We start from the raw sequence: 23,773 nt of genomic DNA on the forward strand, positions 1-23,773 counted from the left end.
TTAACCATTCTATACTAAAATTATGAAAAGGTACCTAAAGTTTGTGATTTTTTAGGCAACCTCTAGATCTGCCGAACCAATTTGTTTTTTTTTTACCACTAAGGCCGCGTTATCTATGCTATACTTTATCCTGATACGGGAAGTAGTTCCCTCGGTAGGCATACAAGTTTATTTTTCTCCTTTTCAATCTTTTTCCTAATTTAGAATGTACTTCAAAATGCTAGAACTGATTCGTGTAGTCATGAGATAAGTGTGTAAATATTATGTACTATTCAATACGGTTTAATAAATATTGTAATAAGAAACTGAATCATGTAAATAAATTGATATGATGTCCAACTTTTTAATTTTATTTAATTCTTTTAGTTTATAATAAAGAGGAAAAAAATGTTTGGGACTAATCCACCGGTGGACAGGCAGCCTTAAATGCTCAGAAATTACTGAACCGATTTAAACAATTCTTTCATCATTAGAAAGATACATTATCTACGAGTAACATAGACTATATTTTATAACGGTGCGGTCAGTAGCTCCCACGGGACACAAGTGACACCGCGGGAAAACGGCTCGTTTTCAATAATCTATATGGTAACTGTAATTTTATGGTAATATTATTCAAATAAAACATCAGAATACAAATAAGTACTTAATTTATTACAAAAAATTACAATACAAAAGTTTCTCCTATACTCTAAACTTAATAATCTCTAAAGCTCAGTTCACACTCGCGTCTGAACTGATAAATTCGTGTCGTGTGCGCTTGTACTTATATCAACTATTAGATACTTTGTCCAAGTTACTTACAAACTGCTGGACCGATTTTGATGAGATTTACATTTACGTATAAAGTTGAGATTGTGAAATGATGTGAATTAGTCAATTTTTGATTCCTATTTACATGAAAATTAGCTTCTTTCAAAGTAGAAATACTTTCATAACAGTAAATTAATTTATGTTATTCACATCGTATTACAAAAGTCGCAAGTGCGGCTGCTGAGCACGAGGTCTCGGGTTCGATTCCCGAGTCGGGCCGAAATCGCTTTGTGGGTTTTAGAAGACTTTCACAAAGCAGCCCGGAGCCTGGAAGCTGGTGATTGATACACCCGTGCATCGGAGAGCACGTAAATGTCGGTCCTGCGCCTGATCTCTCTCCGGTCGTGTCGGATTGCCGTCCCATCGGATTATGAGAGTAAAGGAATAGGGAGTGCACCTGTGTCTGCGCAAATGCTCGTGCACTATAATATGTCCTGCGTAGTTGGCTAATCTCCTTACATGAGAACAGCCGCCGTAGCCGACAATCGGCTAGGAGGACATCATCATCATCATCATCATCATCATTACAAAAGTATTGTTAACATTTTCAAAATGAGCTTTTGAATAGCACGAACCAAACTTAAAGGCGGCTCGCTGCTAACTTCAGAGCGCAGACCGCTCATATGGCTTAACCTTCGCTTACCTCCTTCAACCGCTAATACCTACGATGTTTCTAGCCGCCAGAAACTTTGGTTCTTACTATACTAGGCTAAAAACTGTGGGGATTAGGGTACAATATTATCATCACCTGGGTAAATTGTACGTATTATACTAAAACTTAAAGAAAGGTAGTCTATTTATGATGAAGTTCTAGCAAATAGATGGCTTGTTAACTGCGACGCGGCACACCACCGCCTTTAGATCCGTGAACGCCTCGTCTTGGATTGCTTGGTCGAATTTCTGAAAACAGAAAAGAAAATAAGGTCATCATCTGCCGAACCTTTTCTCAACTATGTTGGGATCGGTTTCCAGTCTAACTGGAAGGAGCTGAGTACCAGTGTGCCACATAGCGCGACTGCCTGTCCGACCTTCTCAATCCAGTTACCCGGGCTATCCAATACCCCTGGTAAGATTGGCAGTCACACTTTCTGTCGTTTGACTGCCCTTGGGACCCTCCCAATTTAATTTGCTTTTCGCAACACGGACATTTACTCGTCATGACATAGAAGGTTCACGATATTTGTGAAATGAGTCCAAGATTGTTTATCTTTAGATAAGTGCTTACTCAAATGGAGTATAGTATAGTTATCGGCACGGATACTGAGCTCTCGGCGGAAGAGTGGGGATCGCACTGTACACATAAGGCAATAAACCAATAATTAATTTCTGCGCAGGTGAAGGTCAGGGCTCAATATCCTTGCCGATGATTTTACTTGTGTATCTTTTTGTGTTTTTTTTTTGGTGGGAAAGCATCATATGACGGCTCCCGCTGTGGGTGCAGCGTGAGGGAGTGTCAGACTCTTACTGTCTAAAACCGACCCTGTTCCATCTGAAGCCTTTTATGTAACAGCACCGCGGTATCTCTTTCGAAAATTCCCACAGTCCCGACAGGCTTTAACCCTTTAGTATCTATCTATATAGATATAAGATAATTTGAACATACCTCATTAACAATAATAGTAGGCACGAACGCGAGAGGGCGCTGGACGGTGTCGCTCTTGTCTCCGTAGGTGGCGAGCAGGTTGTCGCCCTGGTCTGATGATGCACAGCGTTTGAGCTTGGTCGATTCCGAGTCCTTGCTGATTTGGGCCAGGCACTGGGGAGAGAGTGGGGATTTATTATTATTTTTATTGGCCTATTGTTCTGGCTGCTTTGTGAAAGTTTCTGAAATCGAAAAAGGATTTCTTCTTCGCCAGAAATCGAAGCCGGGACTGATAACTGACAGGTGATCGCCACTGCGATGAATTAAGCAGTTTCTATATATACATATGATTTCTATATATAATCTGAGGGACAACCTGAACCTAAATCGGATGACTCCTCATGCTTAGTAAGTAGGTATATGAAGATACCACATATACATAAATATGTTCAGGGATGTTCTGTGGTGTTTGGGTATCTCCGTGTGCCCCTAGGCATGAGAAATCTAGATTTTGCGGTTTTGCGTTACCTTTTGAACCACACTGTATAGATTTAGATACAAAATTTTTGCCTGGCAACAGAGGCAGCCAAAACCGTTTTCAACCAGCCCTGTTTTCCATCTAGTCTAGTTTCAACTACATATTTTAGTTAGTTGTGAAGAGGCAGTACAGTGTTGACTTACCGTGTCGAGCGACTTGTCAGGGTTGGGCTGGTTCATGAGGCAGATGACCAGCTCCATCTTCTCCGTGTCCTGCAGGTTCCTGTCCTTCAGGATGCACGCCTGGATCTGTGGCGAAACAATCACAATTAGCTCATATAAATACAAAGATTATTAAGTTGAAGAGTTTGTTTGGACGCGCTTATGTCAATGATTTCATAAAATGTTTTACCAAATCATCGAGGAAGGTTGTAGGCTACTTTAGCTGAGTTCGTGAATTAGATCCTGTGCGACAATAGCATCCGCTAAGAGTTGAAACCTCTGTTGTTATAAGACTATGTTGGGCTCAACTTCGAGTCTAGTTGTTTGCAGTTAAGTACCACTGTGTAACATGGAGCGACTGCCTATCTGACCTCCTTAACCCAGTTACTCGGCAACCCGATACCCCTTGTAGACTGAATGGTTATCAGGCTATCCGTAACGACTGCTAAAGGTGTTCAAAGGACAGTCGGGACCGAAGGTACACATTTTTATGGAATCTCACCACATAAGGTCTGCGTATAAACAGCAGTAGCGATTTTGTATTATTTACCATCTAAAGGCATAACTGATAACTACAATTATTTAAGCCTACACACAACTATGGTACTGGCCCTCAATGACAGATTCTAGCGTGCCTTCATTCATTCCGTTGTAATGTGTCGAGATACAATCGTATTCCAAGCCATGGAGAACAAAATTACTAGCGGAGGTGCCATAGCCGTGGAAAGTCGTGTCAAAATGCGGGTCTGCGTGCGGGGGACAAGGAACGTTACAGTCTTTGCTCTTATACGGCTTCTTTAGACCCGATATTTTTTTTGCAATACCAAAAGTCGCTGACAGCTGTTGAGCTGTCTCAAAGACCCCTAACGCTTCGATAATTCTCTCGTAACCGATCGTATTGGTCATGACCTCGGTATGCATTTGAGCTAGAAGGAGGAGCCTGACCTACCTGCATTATGGCATCTCCGCTCATATTCCCTTACTCCGTGGTCTAGATACAATCATTAGGTCGAAGTTAATTTGTTCTGTAGTGGATAATGACTGCAGTTGCAAGATATTGTGGAAGTGTGGTAACTGCGTCTTATTATAGAATAATAGAGGTTTTTATTGTGCCCGCTAATATAGAGAATTATCCATTAGAAGTGAGTCTTATACTCAATTTGAGTAGGCACTGAACTAAAGGTAAACAATCTTGATAGGACTTTTTATTTAAATACATCCACCAACAAGGTGGACGGACGAGCTTATGTCGGTCGCCGTCGACGCTAGATGCAGGTCGCCTCCAACAGGTATCTGTGGAGATCTAAGGGGGAGGCCTATGTTCAGCAGTGGACGTCCTATGACTGAGATTCAGTTCATTAAGTCATTGTTAATTTTGAGCACCGTTTTATTGTTTGAACTGACTTAAAAAAAGGTCATATCAATCATGTTTTTAGTTACGAGTAGTTTAGTTTTTGATTGTATATCTATTCAAATAGAGCATAGTTATTATTTCACCTAAACAGCTGAACATTGTCTTTGTATGACTCGTCAACTCGACCACTCCGAAGCTTACGCATACAAACACAATGTGCATGTACATTTATACACAAGTATGTCTTACCCGCTGTCCTGAGCTACGTACCTTGTTACCGTAGCACTCATCAGGTCCATGGTGGCATGTGAACTGCCACTTGCCGTTCACTTTGTCATGCTGTAACAGATAAACAAAGAAAATTCATCATTATGGATATTTTACTTATTTATTCGATAACTATTAGCACGAGGTCTTGAGCTCGATTCCCGGGACGGGCCGAAGTCGTTTTGTGGGTTTTAGAAACTTACAAAAAGCAGCCCGTAGTCTGGAAGTTGGTGATTGATTCACCCGTGCATCAGACAGCATGTAAATCTCGGACCTGCGCCTGATCTCTGTCCGGTCGTGTCGGGTTGCCGTCCCATCGCGCTATGAGAGTGAAGGAAAGTGAGTGCACCTGTATCTGCGCAAATGCTCGTGCACTATATTATGCCCTGTGCATTTGGCTGATCTCCTTACATGAGAACAGCCGCCGTGGCCGATAATAATCATCGTTTGCTGTTTTTTTGACATGCTCAAGTTTTTACTATTTATGTTTACTAGACCGTAATTGAACAGGCTTTGGGATACTCCCTTTCCCATCCTTTTCCCTCCCTATTCTACATAATCATTTGACATTTTCCATGATCCCTATAATAAATTTAAGCGCAATGTAAATGCATCATATAAATTAAATTTTGCACAAAATTGACCAATTTGAATAGTACCTTGTCATTTGCCTCGTATCGATTCTTCTTCTTTTTTTATTATTATTATTTTTGTTATGCATAGTTTGGTTTAGTTTAATTTAAGTATTTTTAATTTGAACGTTGTGCGCACCTGTAATTAACATATTTACGCAGGACTTATTACAATTGTAAACGTATATATGTGAAAGTATTTGTAAATAAGTTGTTGGTGTGCCTAAATAAATAAATCATAAAGCACCGAACGCAACCATAACTGCGCAACGAACGACATCTATTGAACTCATAGACAAAATTCCAGTTTCAAACTCAGCAATGGCCGGCCGGCATCGATAATTGCGCGCGCGGTGTAAAAAATCAAGTTAAACCTGTGAATACGACTAAAAGTGCTCTGGTGTTGTGATCCCCGTGTTCCTGGCATCCTGTAAGTACTTGATCTTTCATTCATTTAATCGCACAGCCTGTTTCTAGCAAAATACCTAAATCAAGGCGTCCCCGGCTGGACGCCAAACTCAATCAGCAATTAATTTCCACAGAATCATCAATTGTCTATTTTTTACGCAATGGCGTATTGTCTGGGTGTAAGCCTAAAGTTGCAAACAATATATATTGTCTGCCATTGTATTCTGCGATATAATGGGAATTACGTGAACACGTTAAAAAACTATGATTAATAGAACTTTCTTAGTTAAGAAAATATATTGGAGAAAATTTGGGAACAATTGGGAAAAGTCAGAAGTGGGTTATGTTTTCATTGCACAAACAAGACAACGGATAGTAGACAGGACTGCAGTGATAGGGGTCGTTTTTTTCGCTGTGGGTGCAGCGTGAGGGAGTGTCAGATTCTTACTGACGAACATCCGCCATGTTTCTTCTTAAGCCCTTTATGTCCAGTATACCAGGGCCGCGGTAATTCTTTCGAACAGTCCCGCAGCCCCGGCAAACTCAAATCCGTCTGATAACTGAACGCTGCACCCACAGGGGATGCAGCGATGGATGGATGATTGATGATTTCCCACAAGAAAAGCTAGATTTGAGAAAACTCTGACACGAGCGCTTGTTAGGTGGTTAAACCTGCAGCTCACTCAAAAACAAGAAGTAGTCAAAGCCATCAAACGGATTTGATAGAACTCTGACAGGGCTAGGGCTTTGTACCTCCTTACTTAACCCAGTAACCCGGGCAACACTTACAGCCAGTTTCTTCATCAAAAGTTAAAGCCAAAGTAAAAGTCAAAGTTATGTCTAAAGTTAAAGTAACGGTTAAATTCAATTTTTCTATGAATTTTGCTGTCACTTTAGCCTTGAAAAAACGAATTTGACCGTTAGTTTAACTTTAGACATTATTTTAACTTTAGCTTTTGATGAAGAAACTGGCCGTTAATAGGAAAGACTGATTGTCAGACTTTCTGGCTAATGCCAAAGTGCAGTTCAAATGACTTGGCACTAGGCCTTCAGGTGATTGAAATTCTGCAGGAGATTATTAACCAACAGACTACATACCGTGCTCTTGCCATAAGGCACCATCTTGACCTTCACAACTCCTCGGAAGTCCCTCCACACGGGCGCCAGCTGCGACGTGATGAAGCGCTTGCTGTCGGGGCAGAGAGACTCGTAGTATACTGCTATCTTCACCTGAGGAAAGAATGTTTATTCATAGGACAAGAATTATTTACAGCCAATTTCTTCATCAAAAGTAAAATCCAAAGTAATATCTAAAGTAAAAGTAACGGTCAAATTCGCTTTTTCTATTAGTTTTGCTGTCACTTTAGTCTTGAAAAAACGAATTTGACCGTTACTTTTACTTTAGACATTACTTTGACTTTTATGTTTGATGAAGAAACTGGCCGTTTGTATTTAGTTTGTTATTTAGTTCGCCGGGAAGCAGTGGATGCTGGTTGCTGAAGATCGAGCAAATTGGCGATCGTTGGGGGAGGCGTTAGTCTTATGGCTAACACGACGTTTCTTTAGCTTAGGTACAGATGACAGCACATCAATCTACCTCGGTCTGTCTATTTTTTTCAATACATAATAGTGGGAGGTAAATGTTCAATTGGACATGCTGGTGTCTGTACTTATGTTATGAAGATGTGTTTGGAAAAAATTTAAATTTTTTTGTTGTTAGCTAGCCCATTTATCGAGAAAGGCTACAGGCTATATTTTCTACGATAATGCTTTCATTATTACGAGTATATTGATAGTATGATAAACTATAGTTTCCGCCAGCACTTCCTCTCGCGTTAAAATAAAATTCTTTTGTATTCCACTAAAACACATTAGAACGCCTTGCCTTGACTGAAAGAGTTTTTGAAATCTGTCCAGTTGTACCCAAGATTAGCGCGTTCCACCAACCAACCTCCAACTTTCTAAGTAGTAGGTATATATACATAGATGCTTCTGCTTACCTTGTGGTCATCCTTCTTCCCCTTGGCGAGGGCGCCACAGAACAGCGCGAGCAGGCACAACAACGCTACAGCCTTCATTTTGTTCTGAAACAAAAAAAACGTTGTTATTCAAAGATGACAATTACTCTTTCTTCTTACTCACTCTCTTCCAGCAGTGGTTCTTATTCTTACACATTTTCGACATTAAAATTATTAGCTATTTTGTCAAGAGCGCGGGATAGTCTGAGCAAAATTTCGCTATGCAGACATGCTGTATCAAAAGAACATGCATAATTTCTTGTTTATAAGCTTTTTATATAGTGCGGTTTTTCGCCTAGAAGAGTTTTGTTTCACCTATACCTAAAGATGATAACTGTCTCTCCATATGAAGATTGATACACCCGTGCATCGGAGAGCACGTTAATGTCGGTCCTGCGCCTGGATCTCTCTCCGGTGGTGTGGGATTGCCGTCCCATCGGGCTATGAGAGTGAAGGAATAGAGAGCGCACCTGTATCTGCGCAAATGCTCGTGCACTATAATATGTCCTGCGCAGCTGGCTGATCTCCTAGAGAACAGCCGCTTAAACCATCAGACCAACGAGACGAGCCCTCAACTATCACAAAAACTAGTAGGTACATACCCACAATTTCGCAGACTTTACCACGCGTCTCTTAAAAACGTGAGTACTTTTCAAACAATAGACCAACACACACAGACACACATACACGCACACTAACAAACAGTTTACAGAGTGGTTACATGAACTTTTTAGTGTTTATGTAACACAGTAGCAACGGTTGTGGGAACGGGTTTGTAACACTACGTCTGTAGTAGTTTGTAGATACGTACGATAGATACTTATGTGGTTTATTTTTGATCTAAGATAGCTATTGTTTTTATCTTTGAGTGTGATAGAAGCAAGAGAGGCCTACGTTCGGCAGTGGACGGCAATTGGCTGAACTAAAGGCCTAAATGAAATAAATAATTTGACTTTGACTATGATGATGATGGAAAGAACACAGCAGAGGAGCTTGTGGCTAAGTGACAGCTACACGGGTAGATCCATCAGAAGGCTAAGTAACGCTTGGCAAGAAGGTCGGTTGCCGGTAGATGAGGGACCATCATTGTCATTATAATAGCGTAAGACAAAGTTGGTAGGTCCCGGCTGTCATTTGAACATCTTTGACAGTTGTTACGGGTAGTCATAAGTCAGAAACTGAAAGTTTGTTACTAATTATAAGCTCCAGGTACATGACCCTACAAGGAATCTACTTTTATTACCAAGCTGAAGAGTTAATCTCGAATCAGGAACTAAGTACGGTTCAATTAGAAAAAATATTTCGAGTATTAGATAGCCCATTTATCGAGAAAGGCTACCTTTGACCCGGGTGAAACTATAATAAACACTAATTTCTATTTTAAGCTTTATGTAGAAATAAGTACCTACTAAACCGGTCAATAACACCTAGATGCATTAATGCAAACTTTCAAGCAGTTAATGAATAAATCGTGTCTGATTGTCGGCGGGGTCACGACTGACCACGTCAGCTGACTGCGAAACTTTGCTAAGATCGGGTTTAGACGAGCGTTTTATTTGCGCTTATATTACCTACTCGTTAATCGTTAAGTAAGGTATTTAATTTTGAATGTTAGAGAAACTAAATAAAGAATTTATATACATTTGAGTTTCCCTCACCTCGTCGAATCTTTACGCATCTTACGCGGTGTCCTGCGTGAAGGACGAACGCGACGCAACACGACGCGACGTAATGCGACGCGATGCTATACGCGACAAATGTCCTACGTGATTTTGGTCATTACTTCTCAAATCATGGAGAAGTTGTGTTACAATACATGTTCATATTTAAAGTTCATATTTAAAGTACAGGCCGCAACATTCTTCCAACTTGTTTGTCCTAATAAACGATTTCTTTGATGTTTATGTTTTTTGTCCCACAACAATCAACGCTTCTGAATAGTTCGTGGTGTCGCGTCTGGTCGCCCTCAAAACAAGTTCGCGTAACGTCGCGTCTCGCCGCAGATTGTCACATAGGCCGCATGTAGGGAATGCCTTTGATCGCGTTCGTCGCGTTTGCAGCGTCGCGTCGCGTTCGTCGCTCACGCAGGAGACCGCGTTAGCGCTCATTCCTTCTCTATGTGAGAAGAGTCTTGTCCATTTGCATCAGAGGTACAGTAAAAAGATCTGGGGCCCGATTCTCCTAAGTTAATAATGTCAAAATTGAATAGAAATCAAAATAGCAGTTTTAGCCGTATCGGGCATACTGCTACTAATATAAGACCAATCGTATTCCAACGACATTCGATTGGTGTGCGATTGGTCTACTATTTTGGTGATTTTGGTCTATACGGTAGTTTGCTCTACAATAGTATTGCAATCGTAAATCATTTGCAGACAAAATGATTCATTATTGAATGACAGAAAAGGATAGAAACGTTTCTTTCAAAGAAAAACTTGCGGAGTGCCACATACGCTTCAATCGTAATCGAGTCGTGATTGGATCGCAGTCGAATGTGAATCGTTGCTTAAGTAAAATTAGGAGAATCGGCCCCTGATTATGTATGTTATGTAGGCTTGTATGTATTCACTACTCATTTAATGCACTTACAAGTGCGAGCTCATACCATTACTATCGGTTAAGAGGCTTTTTACCGCGCTGTGCACGTACACGCACCGAAAAACAAATGCTCATCTGAAATCGGCCTAACAGATCTTATGTCCAGTGTATGTACCGTATGGTATGTACAAACAGTAGGTAGTATAGTGTATACAGTACGGTGCAGTATAGTTGTAGTCACTTTCTAAGTGACACGCCGCGAGTGGGTCAAGCGATGACCTCGACGCAAGTCATAGGAGATAGGAGAGGTGCACCAAAATGATTTGTTTATAAGAAAAATTTTAACTATGGCGTTCTCTGCAGTGTATAAAGACCGTTAAAATGCGGTTTAAACAGACCATAGAAGTTTTAAATAGGTACTGCAGTAAGGAAACTAGGATGTGATGTGGTGATGATGGCATCTTAGCAATCGAACTTGAGAATAGGCACGCATCAGGAAAAACCTTGGCACAGGTTTTTTCTACATAAAAAAAATAGTGAAGGTTTACAGATGACTAACTCCATGCAAATTATAATCCATCTGTTGTTTTTCGATACATATTGAAAGATCCCTAATTATAAATGCGAAACTAACTCTGTCTGTCTGTTACTCTTTCACGTCTAAACCACTGAACTGATTTTAATAAAATTTAGTTAGAGTTGACTTTGAGAAAGAACATGGGATAGTTTTTATCCTGGATTTTTGAAGAGTTCTCTTGGAAACGCGACATAATCGAACTCAACGCTGGCGCTGGCGAAGCCGCGGGTGGAAGCCAGTTTTAAATAAATAACCTGTCTTAAAATTATATTTTAATCCTAGAGGATTAAAATCCTAGAGGATCAGTTTTCTTTGATTAATCTAAATCAGATCTAATCAAAGATGATTTGAATCAAATCTTTGATTAGAATCAAAGAAAAGTGATTTTTAAATTATTTTAAGTAGTGTTAGGAATAATAATTAGTTGCTGGCCCATTCATCGTAGAAACGGAGACGCTAACTTTTATCCCTGTACGCGAGGTAGTTCTAAGACATCGGTGAAGCTATTAACGGAAGCTAGTAAAAGGAAAAAACAAGGCATAAATCGCTGTCTCCCAAGCCTTGCAGGCCACATACGTGTTCTCACATAGTTAATGTGTTGTATTGTCAACACTGAGTAACTGTACAGCATGCTTTCTCTGCATTCTCGTCCTGTCATCAGGTTGCTTGTTCGTATGTATGTAGCGGAGACACAGTTAAGCTTGTTAGACGTGAAATAAATTCCGTTTAGAAATTGCTGATGGATAATCTTGAGACTTTCAGAAACAGCTGTATGTAACTGCTCCGTTGGTCTAGTAGTCGAATAGCTGGGGTTAGATACCCGAATCATGCTAAAATCGCTTTGTGAATGTAAGCAACTTTCACAAAGCAGTCCAGAGTCTGGAAGTTGGTCATTGATACACCCTTGTGATCTCTCTCCGGTCGTGTCGGATTGTCGTCACATCGCGCTACGGGAGTGAAGGAATAGTGAGTGCACCACAATCCAAGCAAATGCTCGTGCACTATAATATGTCCTGCGCAGCTGGCTGATCTCCTTAAATGAGAACAGCCGCCGTGGCCGGCAATTGGCCTGGACGACACTACGAACACATACAGGACATAAATGTGTTTGTAAACATTCAAAAAACCTAACATTTTGACTCTATATTAACCTTACATTATCACCCGAACCGCGAAAAAAACTCAGTAGGTCAAGCGAGTTCACCAATTTCACAGCTTGGCGCCAAAATAATCACAAACTCTTAGAGCATTCAATCAACCGGAACCGGCACTAACACAAATCTATGGCCGAAAAGTCTGCACATTTTACACAATAAATAGTGCTAGTTACGCACATAGTCGAAAATATTGACAAACACAAGCATAACTTTGCCGCACATATTATATATTCCGCCAGCGTGGGAATCACTTCACACACCAGTCGATAGCCTCCTAAATAAATGGGTTATTTTCTGAAGGATATTTTCAAGTACCTAGGACCAGTGTTTCCTGAGATTAGCTTGTTCAATCAAACTCTTCAGCTTTCTAATTATTAGTACGAAGGTGTGACTCTCGTACATCTTTTGCAAAGTATATTCACGGCGTGTCCAGTAGTTTCAATGCTCTAATCCCAAAATTGACACTAAGCAACATTGGCTGGGCAGCGTGACCCAGATGCGGCCATTACGCAAACTAACCGGTTAGTTCACACAATTACCTACTTAAATTACTTTTGTGTACTTTGAGCTTATCAAATTACGCTTGGACAAAGAGTGTCGATGTTCATACTTAAGTTGGTGCATTGTAACGTAATAATTTTGTAAGAAACTAGATGTTTTCCGCGGGTGAAACTAGATGTTTCACCCTCGTTTCGTGGGAACTACTGCACGTAAAGGGATAATATATAGCCTGTTGCTCGGGAAGAGTGTAGCTTTCAAACAGTGAAAGAGTTTTTCAAATCGTTTCAGTACTTTCAGAGCCTTTACAGAGCAAACAAACTGAAAAAAACCCTGAATAATATTAGTAAACAAGCATAGATATTTGCATAATGACAATCACACAATTTACTTTCGAAATCTCTTGTTTACCTACTGCTGTGTTTTGTCCAAGACTTTCAGAGTTATTCAGCAGAAACATATGGTAATTAAGTTTTGAAAGCTAATTTCTTAAATACAAAAATAAATCATGCATTTTCTTATAGTTTTACATACTCTCATATTTATTTCAATACTTAATAACTTTCTTATCTATTATTTGTTTCGGATCTCAATCTAACTGGATGCAGCTGAGTACCAGTGTGCCGTATGAAGCGACTGTCTATCTGACCTCCTCAACCCAGTTACCCGGGCAACCCAATACTCCTTGGTAAGACAGGTTGTCAGACTAGTTAAAACAATTTAAAGACTTACCTTAATAACAAAATTCACTATAACATGAAAAAAACTTTTCATTTAAGTAAATAAACTTAATTTTTCAAACCAATTAACCTAATTTACCGTTAAATTATCGCAAAAAACTATGGTTTTTTCATCAATTTACTTTCATTAGCTATTCTAATTTTGTTTTTTTGTTATTTTGGCCAAGTGTGATCGCTACAAAGGCTGGTATTCAACTGTTTAACTCCAGACAGATATGCGTTGACCTTTTCTTATCAAAATAGTGTGGTATCAGTAATTATTGTTTGTGTAAATAAACGACTTTTATAAATAAAGTTGGCGCCTCGTTATCGGCTCAGAAACAAGAAAAAACTTAAATGTTTGCTTTACTAAAACATTATTATCTGTAGATAGTTTTTTTCCCCAATTTCTGGGGTCGGTTTAAAGTTCAAATGGATTAGATTAATACCAGTGAGGGGTATCTACTTTCGGATAAAAAATAATCATTGAGGAAAACCGCTCTTTAGCATAAATAAAAACGATTATTAATAAAAAGTATTGAGACTTATATGTGCCTTCAGGCCCGCCGCCAGCTGTTTGTTCGCCCGCGTGCAAAACTGATTATGCCGCCCTACGACTATACGTATTATTATACTGGGTTTTGAAAAAAAAATAAAAATTCGTTAACATTAAAAAATACGTATTTTAATTGGGTACAATAATTATATTTGTCTACTGAAGTGTAAAACTAAGCTTCATAATCATTACAAAAACTTAACTCTAGCCTGGTGCGATGTAAGAAGAGAGAAGCAATCGTAAATAAGCGCGAGCGAAGCGAGCGCGCAAATTTTATAGTTTATGGCCTGCAAATGCAATGTCCGTAAATGACCTTATGTAGCGCCCTTGTGCAATCATTACCCAAGTGGCCCCTATGTATTGAAAAATTGTGATAAATAGGTACCAACTAGGTATGTATATCAAAGTGCATAGAACAGATTATGGGTAACTCAAAGTAACGAAATTAATATTATAATATATAATAAACAAACAAGAACCCAGAAGTAATATAAACAAAACATTCCCCAATCCGACTTGTCCTCGTGGGGAATTAGACTGCAACCCTCCACCAAGTAAAAAATCAAATATTAAAACATAAAATACAAAACCAACCCTAAAGATTTGCAATAAATATCTATAACAATGTTTAAATTGAGTAAAACATGTTATTTATGGTTTTTAGTGGGATTCCTGTTGATAAAGTCAACGGAGAAGACATATTCCGTATGTAAGGAAGCGCGAGCGAAGCGAGCGCGAAAATTTTTCAGTCTAAGGACACAAAACAAATAAAAACCACTGTAAATTAACAAAGCAAAGTCAAATAGTAAGATATGCACAGAAATGCCGCGAGCGAAGCGAGCGCGATTTTTTCCTTGTGAGTTTTCATGAAGTATCATAAAAAGCCAAAATGAACAAAAATGGAGTCGCGAGCGCAGCGAGCGCGAATTTTTTGGGGATGCAAAGGGTTTACCCGTCAAAATTGACAAGACACGACCAAAGCGAGGGCGCCCTTTTCTGAAATTTTATTGCTCATCTACTCATCTAATTCTATTAAAAATATTTTTATTAAGTACGTAATTATGGTTTAATTTTGCCGCCCCCTAAATCGTGCGGCCTGCGCCCTGGGCATTTGCCCTCATGCCCCTGCCCCTTAATTTTGAAAATGATCTTTCAACAGATGCAACTGAAACCGGCAGTGTAAGTAATATTCTTAGCGCTATTGCTGTGTTCGGAAATATTGAAATCAAATCATTGGTAAAAAGATATTGTATTTTTTAAATATAACGTGATAAGTCGCTCGATTTGCCGCCCCCTAGGTCGTGCCGCCCGCGTGCGGTGCACGCGCTGCACGCCCGCTTACGGCGGGCCTGTGTGCCTTGATTGAACGTTTGATTACCAAAACAAGGTTGTACAAGACTTACGTCTTCCTATTCCAACATCTACGTTTAACGTTTAACGAGCGAATACATATCTCGAGTTTTACTACATAACAGAAATAATACAAACAAAATTGGTCAAATCGGTTGGTAAACGACGTATTGTTCCTATGTATGTATGTATGTAAATTGGTCCTATCTAAGGTATTGACAGGCTGACTGCGGTTAGAGTAGCCTTGATCCAGTTACTGAAACATGACACTTCACGTCAACAGATGAGGTCTTTGATGCGTTTAGGTCAACGACCTTTATATAAAATACGTGACCAGCAGGCTGGCTATTACCTCGGACAAAGGATCAGCATGGCGATCCTACGAGGTAATGCTGCCAGCCTCTTGGGCACGCTCCCAGTTGACAGCGATGGGGATGAATTTTTTGACGCGTTTTAGTTATATTTAGGGGTTTTTTTTGTTTTACTAGGATAGTTTTTTTGTATGCATTGTAAATATGTAAATAAATGGAATAAAGACTTTTTAAAATAAAAAAAGTACACTTTAACTAACGACATGTATTTTTTAATTTGAGTAATAAGTGAAATAAGACAGAATGAGTCATGAAGTAAACTTTTGTTGGCAGAAACATATCCATATTCAAACTTGAAAAATACTTTCTGTGGCTAAACTACTGAATATATTACAGATTAAAAGTGATACAATTCGTTACAGAATTAAATAACCTATATGTAATATGTGATTAGATTTAATGTGATTACATTTGATACACACTATATATTTTAATTTTCATCTACTTCAGAGTTACAGGCCAATCTTAATATATTTACCTGTACCACGGAAAACAAAATGACTATCGGAGGTACCATTACGAAAATTCACCTAAGAAAGTAGCGCGCCAACATGCGGGTGTTCGGGGGACGAGGAACGTTACTGCTTTAGCCCTTGTACGCCTTCTTTGGACCCGAATATTATTTGTTATACCGAAAATCGTAGACAGATATCTCAAGGAACGGGCGTTAGTTCACTCGTAACTGATCGTTTTGGTCATGAACACCGTACGTATTTGAGCTAGAAGAAGGCGCCTGACCTCAGTAGCGGCGTAAGGGGGGGGCGGAGGGGGCGGTCCGCCCCGGGTGCCACATCTCGGGGGGTGCCATCTTGGTCGGCACATATCTGCACGACCAGGATGGCGCGGGCAGAAGAGACAAGTCACTAAGGGTGCCATTCTAATCTGCGAAGCCTAGGTTCACTACCATTTACTGCGCGATATTCACATTTTAAACAAAACTACAACAGTGCGTGTGCGAGACATCGAGGCGGTCACCCCTCTTAGTCCGACTGTCACCCTTCTCTTGTATTTTTGCTTTTGTATTTCTTAAATTAATTCCTCGAAGATAGAAAAAAATTCCGCTCGCTTCGCTCGCGGATTTCTCTTCATTTCTAAATTGTTCTGCGCTTACTTTTCGAGCCCTCAAAAGCAAAAAGTTAAACCACCGAAGTAGCAAAAACAACTCACACTCAACTGACACTCGCTTTAGTTACGCCTAAATAGCTTTTAATTTATGCTTAATTCTGAGTTACCTAAATTAATGAGTCCTCAAAAATAACTATAAAAAAATTCACTTTACAGTGGATATTTCTAAGCTATTTAGGCGCTATTTGTAAGCGGAGGTGAAGGACTTTGTGTCCCAAATCTCAAAAAATTTTCAGCTCGCTACGCTCGCAGTTGCTTCACTTTCCGGTCTTTTTTTTTCAAACATGTTTGAGTACTTTTGTGTTCCAAAACTCGAAAATTTCGCGCTCGCTGCGCTCGCGCCTTACACTTAACAGTAATTTCTTTGCATAGGTATCTTTTTGCATCCCAAATATCAAAAATTACGCGCTCGCTACTCTCGCGCCTTCTTTACTTTACAGTGCTTCTTTCAAACTTGTTTGAGTACTTTTGTGTTTCAAAACTCAAAAATTTCACGCTCGCTGCGCTCGCGCCCTACACTTTACAGAAATTTCTTTACATAGGTATCTTTTTGCGTTTCAAATATCTAAAATTTCGCGCTCGCTACGCTCGCGGCTTCTATACTATACGGTGCTTTTTCCAAACTTGTTTGGGTACTTTCTTGTTAATTCTGTATGATTCTTTTTACTACGTAATTATATTTTGTCGTTTTTTTTGGGCAGCCAGGGTGCTCAATAAGTAGTGCGCCCCGGGTGCCGCCCGATGCTACGCCGCCACTGCCTGACCTACCTGCATTATGGCATCTCCGTTCATCTATCCTTACTCCGTGATATGTATAATATCTGCTTTTGGCCGCTGCACGAACAACTAAGGACTTTTCCTTGTTGACCAAAAAACCATGACCATATTCTAACTCACAAAACGTATGCATACTAATATTATAAAGCTGAAGAGTTTGTTTAGTTGAACGATCACACAAACTACGGGTCTGATTTGAAAAATTCTTTCAGTGTTAGATAGGCCATTTATCATTATTTTGAAGGCTGGAGTCTCAAGTCAAAGTCTTTTTTTCAAATAGGCCTATAACAGCACTTTTAAAACGTCAACTACCTTTACATAGTTGCACGGTTCCAGAGAGTGGGTCTTATGGAGAAGAACCGGCAAGAAACTCCATAGACACTCTTTTAAAAATGATTTTCTAGCTAGTGCTCAGGAAGTTGTTCCCATAAGAGTTCTTAGTTCTCTCGAGTATGAGGGTCATGGTTCGATTCCAGGTCAGGCAAGTGTGTAAATGACAATGCAACTTTTCTAAGTTTATTTGTACTTTCTAAGTATATCTTAGACACCAACGGCTGATAAAAGGTTAAGGAAAACATCTTGAGGAAACCTGGACTATTAAGTCTGAAATCAGCAACCCGCATTGAGCAAGCGTGGTGATTAATGCTCAATCCTTCTCCATGTGAGAGTAGGGCTGTACCCAGTAGTGGGACGATAAAAAGGCTGTAACAGTTTCCATAAGACACGGGTGAAACCGCAGTTGGAAGGTAGTACCTGTGTTTCCCAGTAGTGAGGGTCAACTGACTACCGCGGAGGTTAACTGACAGCACACTGACCTACATGCGACAATTGACTCCCATTGTGTGGGGACGTCATCGCATCAGCTGATTCACGAGTCTAGTTGTACCTTTATATGTATACAATACTTATTGGGTGTAGTTAAATACATAGCCAGTTTCATACAGTTTTTGAACATAGAGTTCATCATCTGCTTAGCTTTTTCCCAACTATGTTGGGGTCGGCTTCCAGTCTAACAGAAGCAGCTGAGTACCAGTGTGCCACATAGAGCTACTGCCTTAACCTAGTTACTCGAGTAACCTCATAAGCCCTGGTAATATTTTGTCGAGGATTCTGGCTTCTCACTAGGTACAAGTAACGACTGCCGAAATATTTAAATGACAGCCGGCACCCACGACACATAATTTAACGTGCCTTCCGAAACACGGCGGAATTCTTCATGCCAACTCTTATAAATGACGAGATTCATCCAAGGACTGCGTCAAATGTTGCTTAACCTATGATAGATCCATGTAATCCTTATAACCTTGAGTTCTTCGCACCAAAACATATACTCAAAGGTGTTAATTAGCAATGAGCAATTGATATATAATCTATTACCATATGGGCCTACAAAAATCTGCATTTAGGTACCAATATCTGACCACATCAATGTAACGAAAACCTGTCAAGAGAGGTTACCAGTTCACATCCCGGGCCAGACAAATTCAATTATTGTTGATAAGAAAATTGCCTAATAGCCCCAGAGTTGAGTGTCCCGGGTTCAACTCCTGGGTCAGACAAAGGTAATTATTGGCTTGTAAAAGATATGGGGTCATTCCTTGCGTTATCTTTTTAAAAGGTTAACCACTTGTACTGTAATATATTGTTACATGTAAGTACATAGTTATAATATGACCAATGTCAATTGAGCTATACCTATGTGAGATATTAGTGATGGTTAACTTGTACTCAACTTTTATGTATGTATCAGATCACTCTAATCTCTTCAATTTAAGAGCCCAGCTCTTGTCGGTGCAGCTCCTTCCATTTACGCCTATCTAGCGCCAACTCCTGAACTTCCTTATACGTCACAACATTCACCTTCTCTTTAATTTGCTCTCTAATAATCACACTTATATTACAAGTATAATAAAGATAAATTGATCATAAGGTTAAGCAACGTTCGGCACCCTCCGTCTGTGTATGGCTGCAGTGATCATTAATTTATCATGACTAGTTCCTCCGTGTTTCGGAAGGCACGATAATTTGAACATCTTTGCCAACCATTACGGATAGTTAGAAGCCAGTAAGTCTGACAACCAGTGTTACCAAGGGGTATCGGGTTGCCCGGGTAACCGGGTTGAGGAGGTCAGACAGGCAGTCGCTCCATGTGGCACACTGGTACTCAGCTGCATCTGGTTAGACTGGAAGCCGACCCCAACATAGTTGGGAGAAGGCTGGGGAGATGATGATGACATAGTTACGTACCTATAGTTAAGGGTCTCGTTAAGTTGGTTTATTTGTAGGACAACTTTGACCTTCTTTGTGCAAGAGTGTGATAAAGTAAAGATAACAAATAGGTACAATTATATAATTAATTGATGTTGCTAGGGACACGAAGGGATTTTATCTATAGGTACCTTCTATACTAATATTATAAAGAGGAAAAAATGTTTGTACCGTATGGGTTGCGAAACTACTGAATGAACTGATTTGAAAAATTCGTTCACTGTTTTTGAAGCTACACTTTCTCCGAGTGACATAGGCTTTAGATACATATTTCATCCGATTACAGGCACAATACAGGAAGAAGTTTTCACGGGACTTCGGTGAAACTGTAGGAAACAGCTAGTAGAAGTCTTTTAAATGATTTTTGCAGTTTTTCACGAATTACGAAAACGAATTGTTTGTCGTCCTGCTAGTCCCAAATTAATCGATAGTAACAACATTTTACTACGATAAATTGAACGTGAAAACAGTTGTTTTAATTAAACTAACGTTTATATGTTGTCGGTGAACTCTGGTCCTAAATATTCGTAATAGTAATATTCTGCATAAACCACAGATTACTAAATATAACTGTCATATGACCTCGAAGATGCAAATTGCAAAAGCGCTTCAACTCGCCGTCATTAAGAAAACTATTATATTTATCATTAACATATAACTGTTATTTTATAGCATAACTGTTAAATTATTATTAACTTTATGTGTGGTGCATCGTTTTATTGAGATTGGCTACCTGTTTCTAGCGGTTTCATCCAGTCTATAGTTTCTGAGAAGATGAGACCTATTTGGTAGACTACCTATAACGTACTGCTCTCAGAAATCTTCAAGAATACCATTATAAGAAGACCCTCTCTATATGCTAATCCTAAAAGCATCAGATTCCTTGACGACTTCAAAATATAGATGGTAATTACTCGATAGACAAAATGTAGTTCGTAATAGGACCCAAATGACTATCAATTAAAGCATCTCGATAAGACCTAAAAAAATTATAAATATATTATCTGTCTAACACATGTCACACACGGTCGGTTCTCCTCAAGAACTTCCCCAACAGAGGAGTCAAATTGTAATGACTAACAGGATTGACATATAAGTACCTATATAAACAATAACAATAAACATTGCATGGTTGGAATTCTATGTAAATGATAACCGTACAAATATTGACATGCTTATGTATATTTTTAACAAGCATCCGTCATCGGATTCACCTTCATCCCGTCGGAACTCTTTCCAGCGCATGGATAAAGTGGAGCATATACCTGTAGCCTTCTCTGGCTAGCCTCACCAGTCTAACCAAGGGGTATCGGGTTGTCCGGGTAACTGGGTTGAGGAGGTCAGATAGGCAGTCGCTCTATGTGGCACACTGGAACTCAGCTAAATCCGGTTAGACTGGAAGCTAACCCCAACATAGTTGGGAAAAAAGGCTCGGAGGATGATGAATATCTGATTCAGAATATTTTATTTAAATCGGTACAGTAGTCCTTGAGATTAGCGCGTCCTAACAGACTTCGCAGTTCCCTAATACTAGAACCGACCTATGAGTAAAATGTATTTATTTATTTAAATATTTTAATGCATAACTAACATAAACTTTGATTGATAGTTTTTTTTACGTTTTCGCGGTTTTTCCCTCTGAAGTTAAGTGCTGAATTTAAAAAGAGACAAGTCTACAAATTCTTTTATTAATTACTTAAAGTTAATAAAAACATTTTGAACTGAGATGAAGTAAATACTTCATAAAGAGGTCTTAAGGAAGTGCCTCACAAGTGATTGTATTTTGTTTTGCTTTTTATTTCGGAACCGGTTATTCTCGATAACTTGATAATTGGAGCGGATTACATTACTGTCTCAAAGTAGGTAAATGTATTTATGTACTGGTTTCCAGTGAGTAATTATATTATTTTGAAAGTAGATAATTCTGGAGTATTGTTAAGTAACGATTACAAAAGAAATACACTACGATTTTAGAAAGATACAAACAGAAGAATAAGACGTATTAATATGGTTTTGGTTTAAATATTTGGCTAAAGAAAATCAAAACATACAGCCAGATAATATTTCCAAAAAGAACTTTTTAAACTGATTTTATTTTATAATAAAAATACAAACCATTTTCACACAAATGACCAATGAAATTCAAAATACACAACCCAATTAAAACCCCGCTAACTATCACAAAAAAGTAACAGCAAAATCTTCAATTAAAATAAACCTTTTATATATCATAAAAAAAACCTACATATCGTTAAAAAACTATAATACAAATAAAAAAGACTTACCTTTTAAAAAACTTTGCAATCAACCTTGATGGTAGAAAAAACAATTTTTTTTTTGTGCTAACAACACTAGCGATACCACTATACGGAACGCGGGCGAAGACTGGCTATCAAGCAAGAAGTTTGCTTGTAAGTTAACTCCCCACTACTGAGATTAGGCTTGGTTTACGCTCGCGATTTACCGCTGCGATTTTTTTAGCGCGGATTTTAGTAAGAAAGATTTTTTGAGCTTGCCTTAAATAATGTATTTAATAGAAAATTACAGCTAGCGCAGCTGTTGAGATACAGAAAGAAATCAACATTTTCAAAAGTGCATAAGAACGTAAAAGGCTCTAGTTTCTTGACGTCACAAACGCCATTTACTTAACATGCTTAACTTGAAAATAAGGTGATAAATAAATTTATCAACGACACAGTTTCTAGCAGTTTTGAAAATGTTTATTGGTTCAGCTAGTTTAGATTCTACCTACATACAAACTGCTATCCGTTAGGAGAGCCAATCGATTCTTGATTATAGGAGCCAATCATTATTTATTAGTACATTAGCGATATCTGTAACTGTAATTTTACTAATTAGCACTGTTAGTTAATTACAACCCGTTTGCTTTAAATTAGTTTTTATAAATAAAACCTATTTACAACTGGCGTGATCTTTTAGCTTTTAGAACTAGAATGTGTATATGACATCACGCTCCTTATGTGATCCCGCATACTTAGCTGTATTACGAACAGGGAGGCTGGCCTAAGAATTTGAGTGTTTGTATTTCGGTCTAAGAATTTGCCAGCCAGCGTAGTAATGCAGCCAGCCTTTTGGGCACGATCCCCGCTGACAGCGATGCGTATAACTTTTTGAGGTAATAAAAAAAATTGTGTAAGATATTCCTACATCCTAGATTTCATTTCATTTATTGTGTCTGTTTTATTAAAATGTCCGTGTTCTTAAAAAACTAGCCCAATCGCAACTGTGTAACCTGCCTTAAAATTTCAACAAGTACATAACCCGACTAAATTAAACACCATTCCCTTCTTTACATTCACAACATAACACAAGACTTCGTAACTTAGCAGCTTAACAGTAAGTTACACACGAGTAAATGATTGTTGTCTGCTAACTTTTTTGCGCTTTGAATTAACTTTATGATTAGTTAGTACATACTCATTGGTTCAGGCTTTTAAATACTTTTGTATGACGTAATTTTTTCTAAGTTGGCTGTTTTCGATGTATAGTATGGTGACTTTTTGGATGGAGGGCCAAGTTACAAATTTTTATGGGGTGACCGTACATTCAAAGGGCCTTTTTAATAAACACTAGAAATACGTATATCAATTACCATATCTAAATTTTTATAGGTACTTAAATAAACATGGAACAACTTTAATCTACGTTTATTAATAGAGAGTTACGTAAAGAGCAGTTTTCCTAGACCGTTAGCCGGACAGCTACGAGTCAGAAGCCAGAAAGTCAGACAACCAGCCTTATTAAGGGGCATCGTGTTACCTGGTAAAGGCAAAGGCATATATAAAAACTAGTATATACAATACTGCATCAGGTTGAACTCGAAATAGCCTCTCTCCTCTCTCTAGAAAAAGCTTGACTTAATGCAGTTTCTCTCCTAGTAGGTAGAGTAGGTAAATAAAACAAATGACTGATGTGATTGGGTGGCCCGGGTAACTGAGTTGAGGAGGTCAGATAGACAGTCGCTCCTTGTATCTGGTTAGACTGGAAGCCGACTCCAATATAGTTGGAAAAAGACTAGGCAAAAAATCATGACTTATGTGAAA

General features: G+C 38.9%; 1 protein-coding gene across 2 annotated transcripts; it reads right to left on the reverse strand.

The window, feature by feature from the left end:
* Positions 1-1,225: 1,225 nt before the first annotated feature.
* Positions 1,226-22,129, reverse strand: LOC110380874 (GILT-like protein 1). 2 transcript variants are annotated; one of them, XM_021341006.3, is made up of 7 exons: positions 13,276-13,429; positions 7,756-7,839; positions 6,854-6,985; positions 4,719-4,787; positions 3,077-3,181; positions 2,417-2,569; positions 1,226-1,713 (listed from the first exon to the last, which is right to left on the reverse strand). In XM_021341006.3, exons 1-7 carry the CDS (start codon positions 13,315-13,317, stop codon positions 1,624-1,626), a joined length of 675 nt encoding a protein of 224 aa, XP_021196681.1. In that variant the 5' UTR covers positions 13,318-13,429; the 3' UTR covers positions 1,226-1,623. The 2 variants fall into 2 exon arrangements, with proteins under 2 accessions (XP_021196681.1, XP_063899077.1); XM_064043007.1 differs by lacking the exon at positions 13,276-13,429 and adding an exon at positions 21,995-22,129 and having other exon boundaries at positions 1,227-1,713.
* Between the last annotated feature and the right edge of the window lie 1,644 nt (positions 22,130-23,773).

This window comes from Helicoverpa armigera, chromosome 30 (assembly GCF_030705265.1).
Source record: "Helicoverpa armigera isolate CAAS_96S chromosome 30, ASM3070526v1, whole genome shotgun sequence".
In the NCBI taxonomy this organism is placed as follows: domain Eukaryota; kingdom Metazoa; phylum Arthropoda; class Insecta; order Lepidoptera; family Noctuidae; genus Helicoverpa; species Helicoverpa armigera.

Bases quoted from the DNA above. Each gene is read 5' to 3' on its own strand.
- LOC110380874 (XM_021341006.3), bottom strand. From the start codon at position 13,317: ATGAAAAGTTTTTTTCATGTTATAGTGAATTTTGTTATTAAG. The intron at 6,986-7,755 runs GTAAGCAGAAGC...TTCTTTCCTCAG, and splicing joins GGAAGAAGGATGACCACAAG to GTGAAGATAGCAGTATACTA. The intron at 3,182-4,718 runs GTACGTAGCTCA...GTTTCGCCACAG, and splicing joins ATGAGTGCTACGGTAACAAG to ATCCAGGCGTGCATCCTGAA.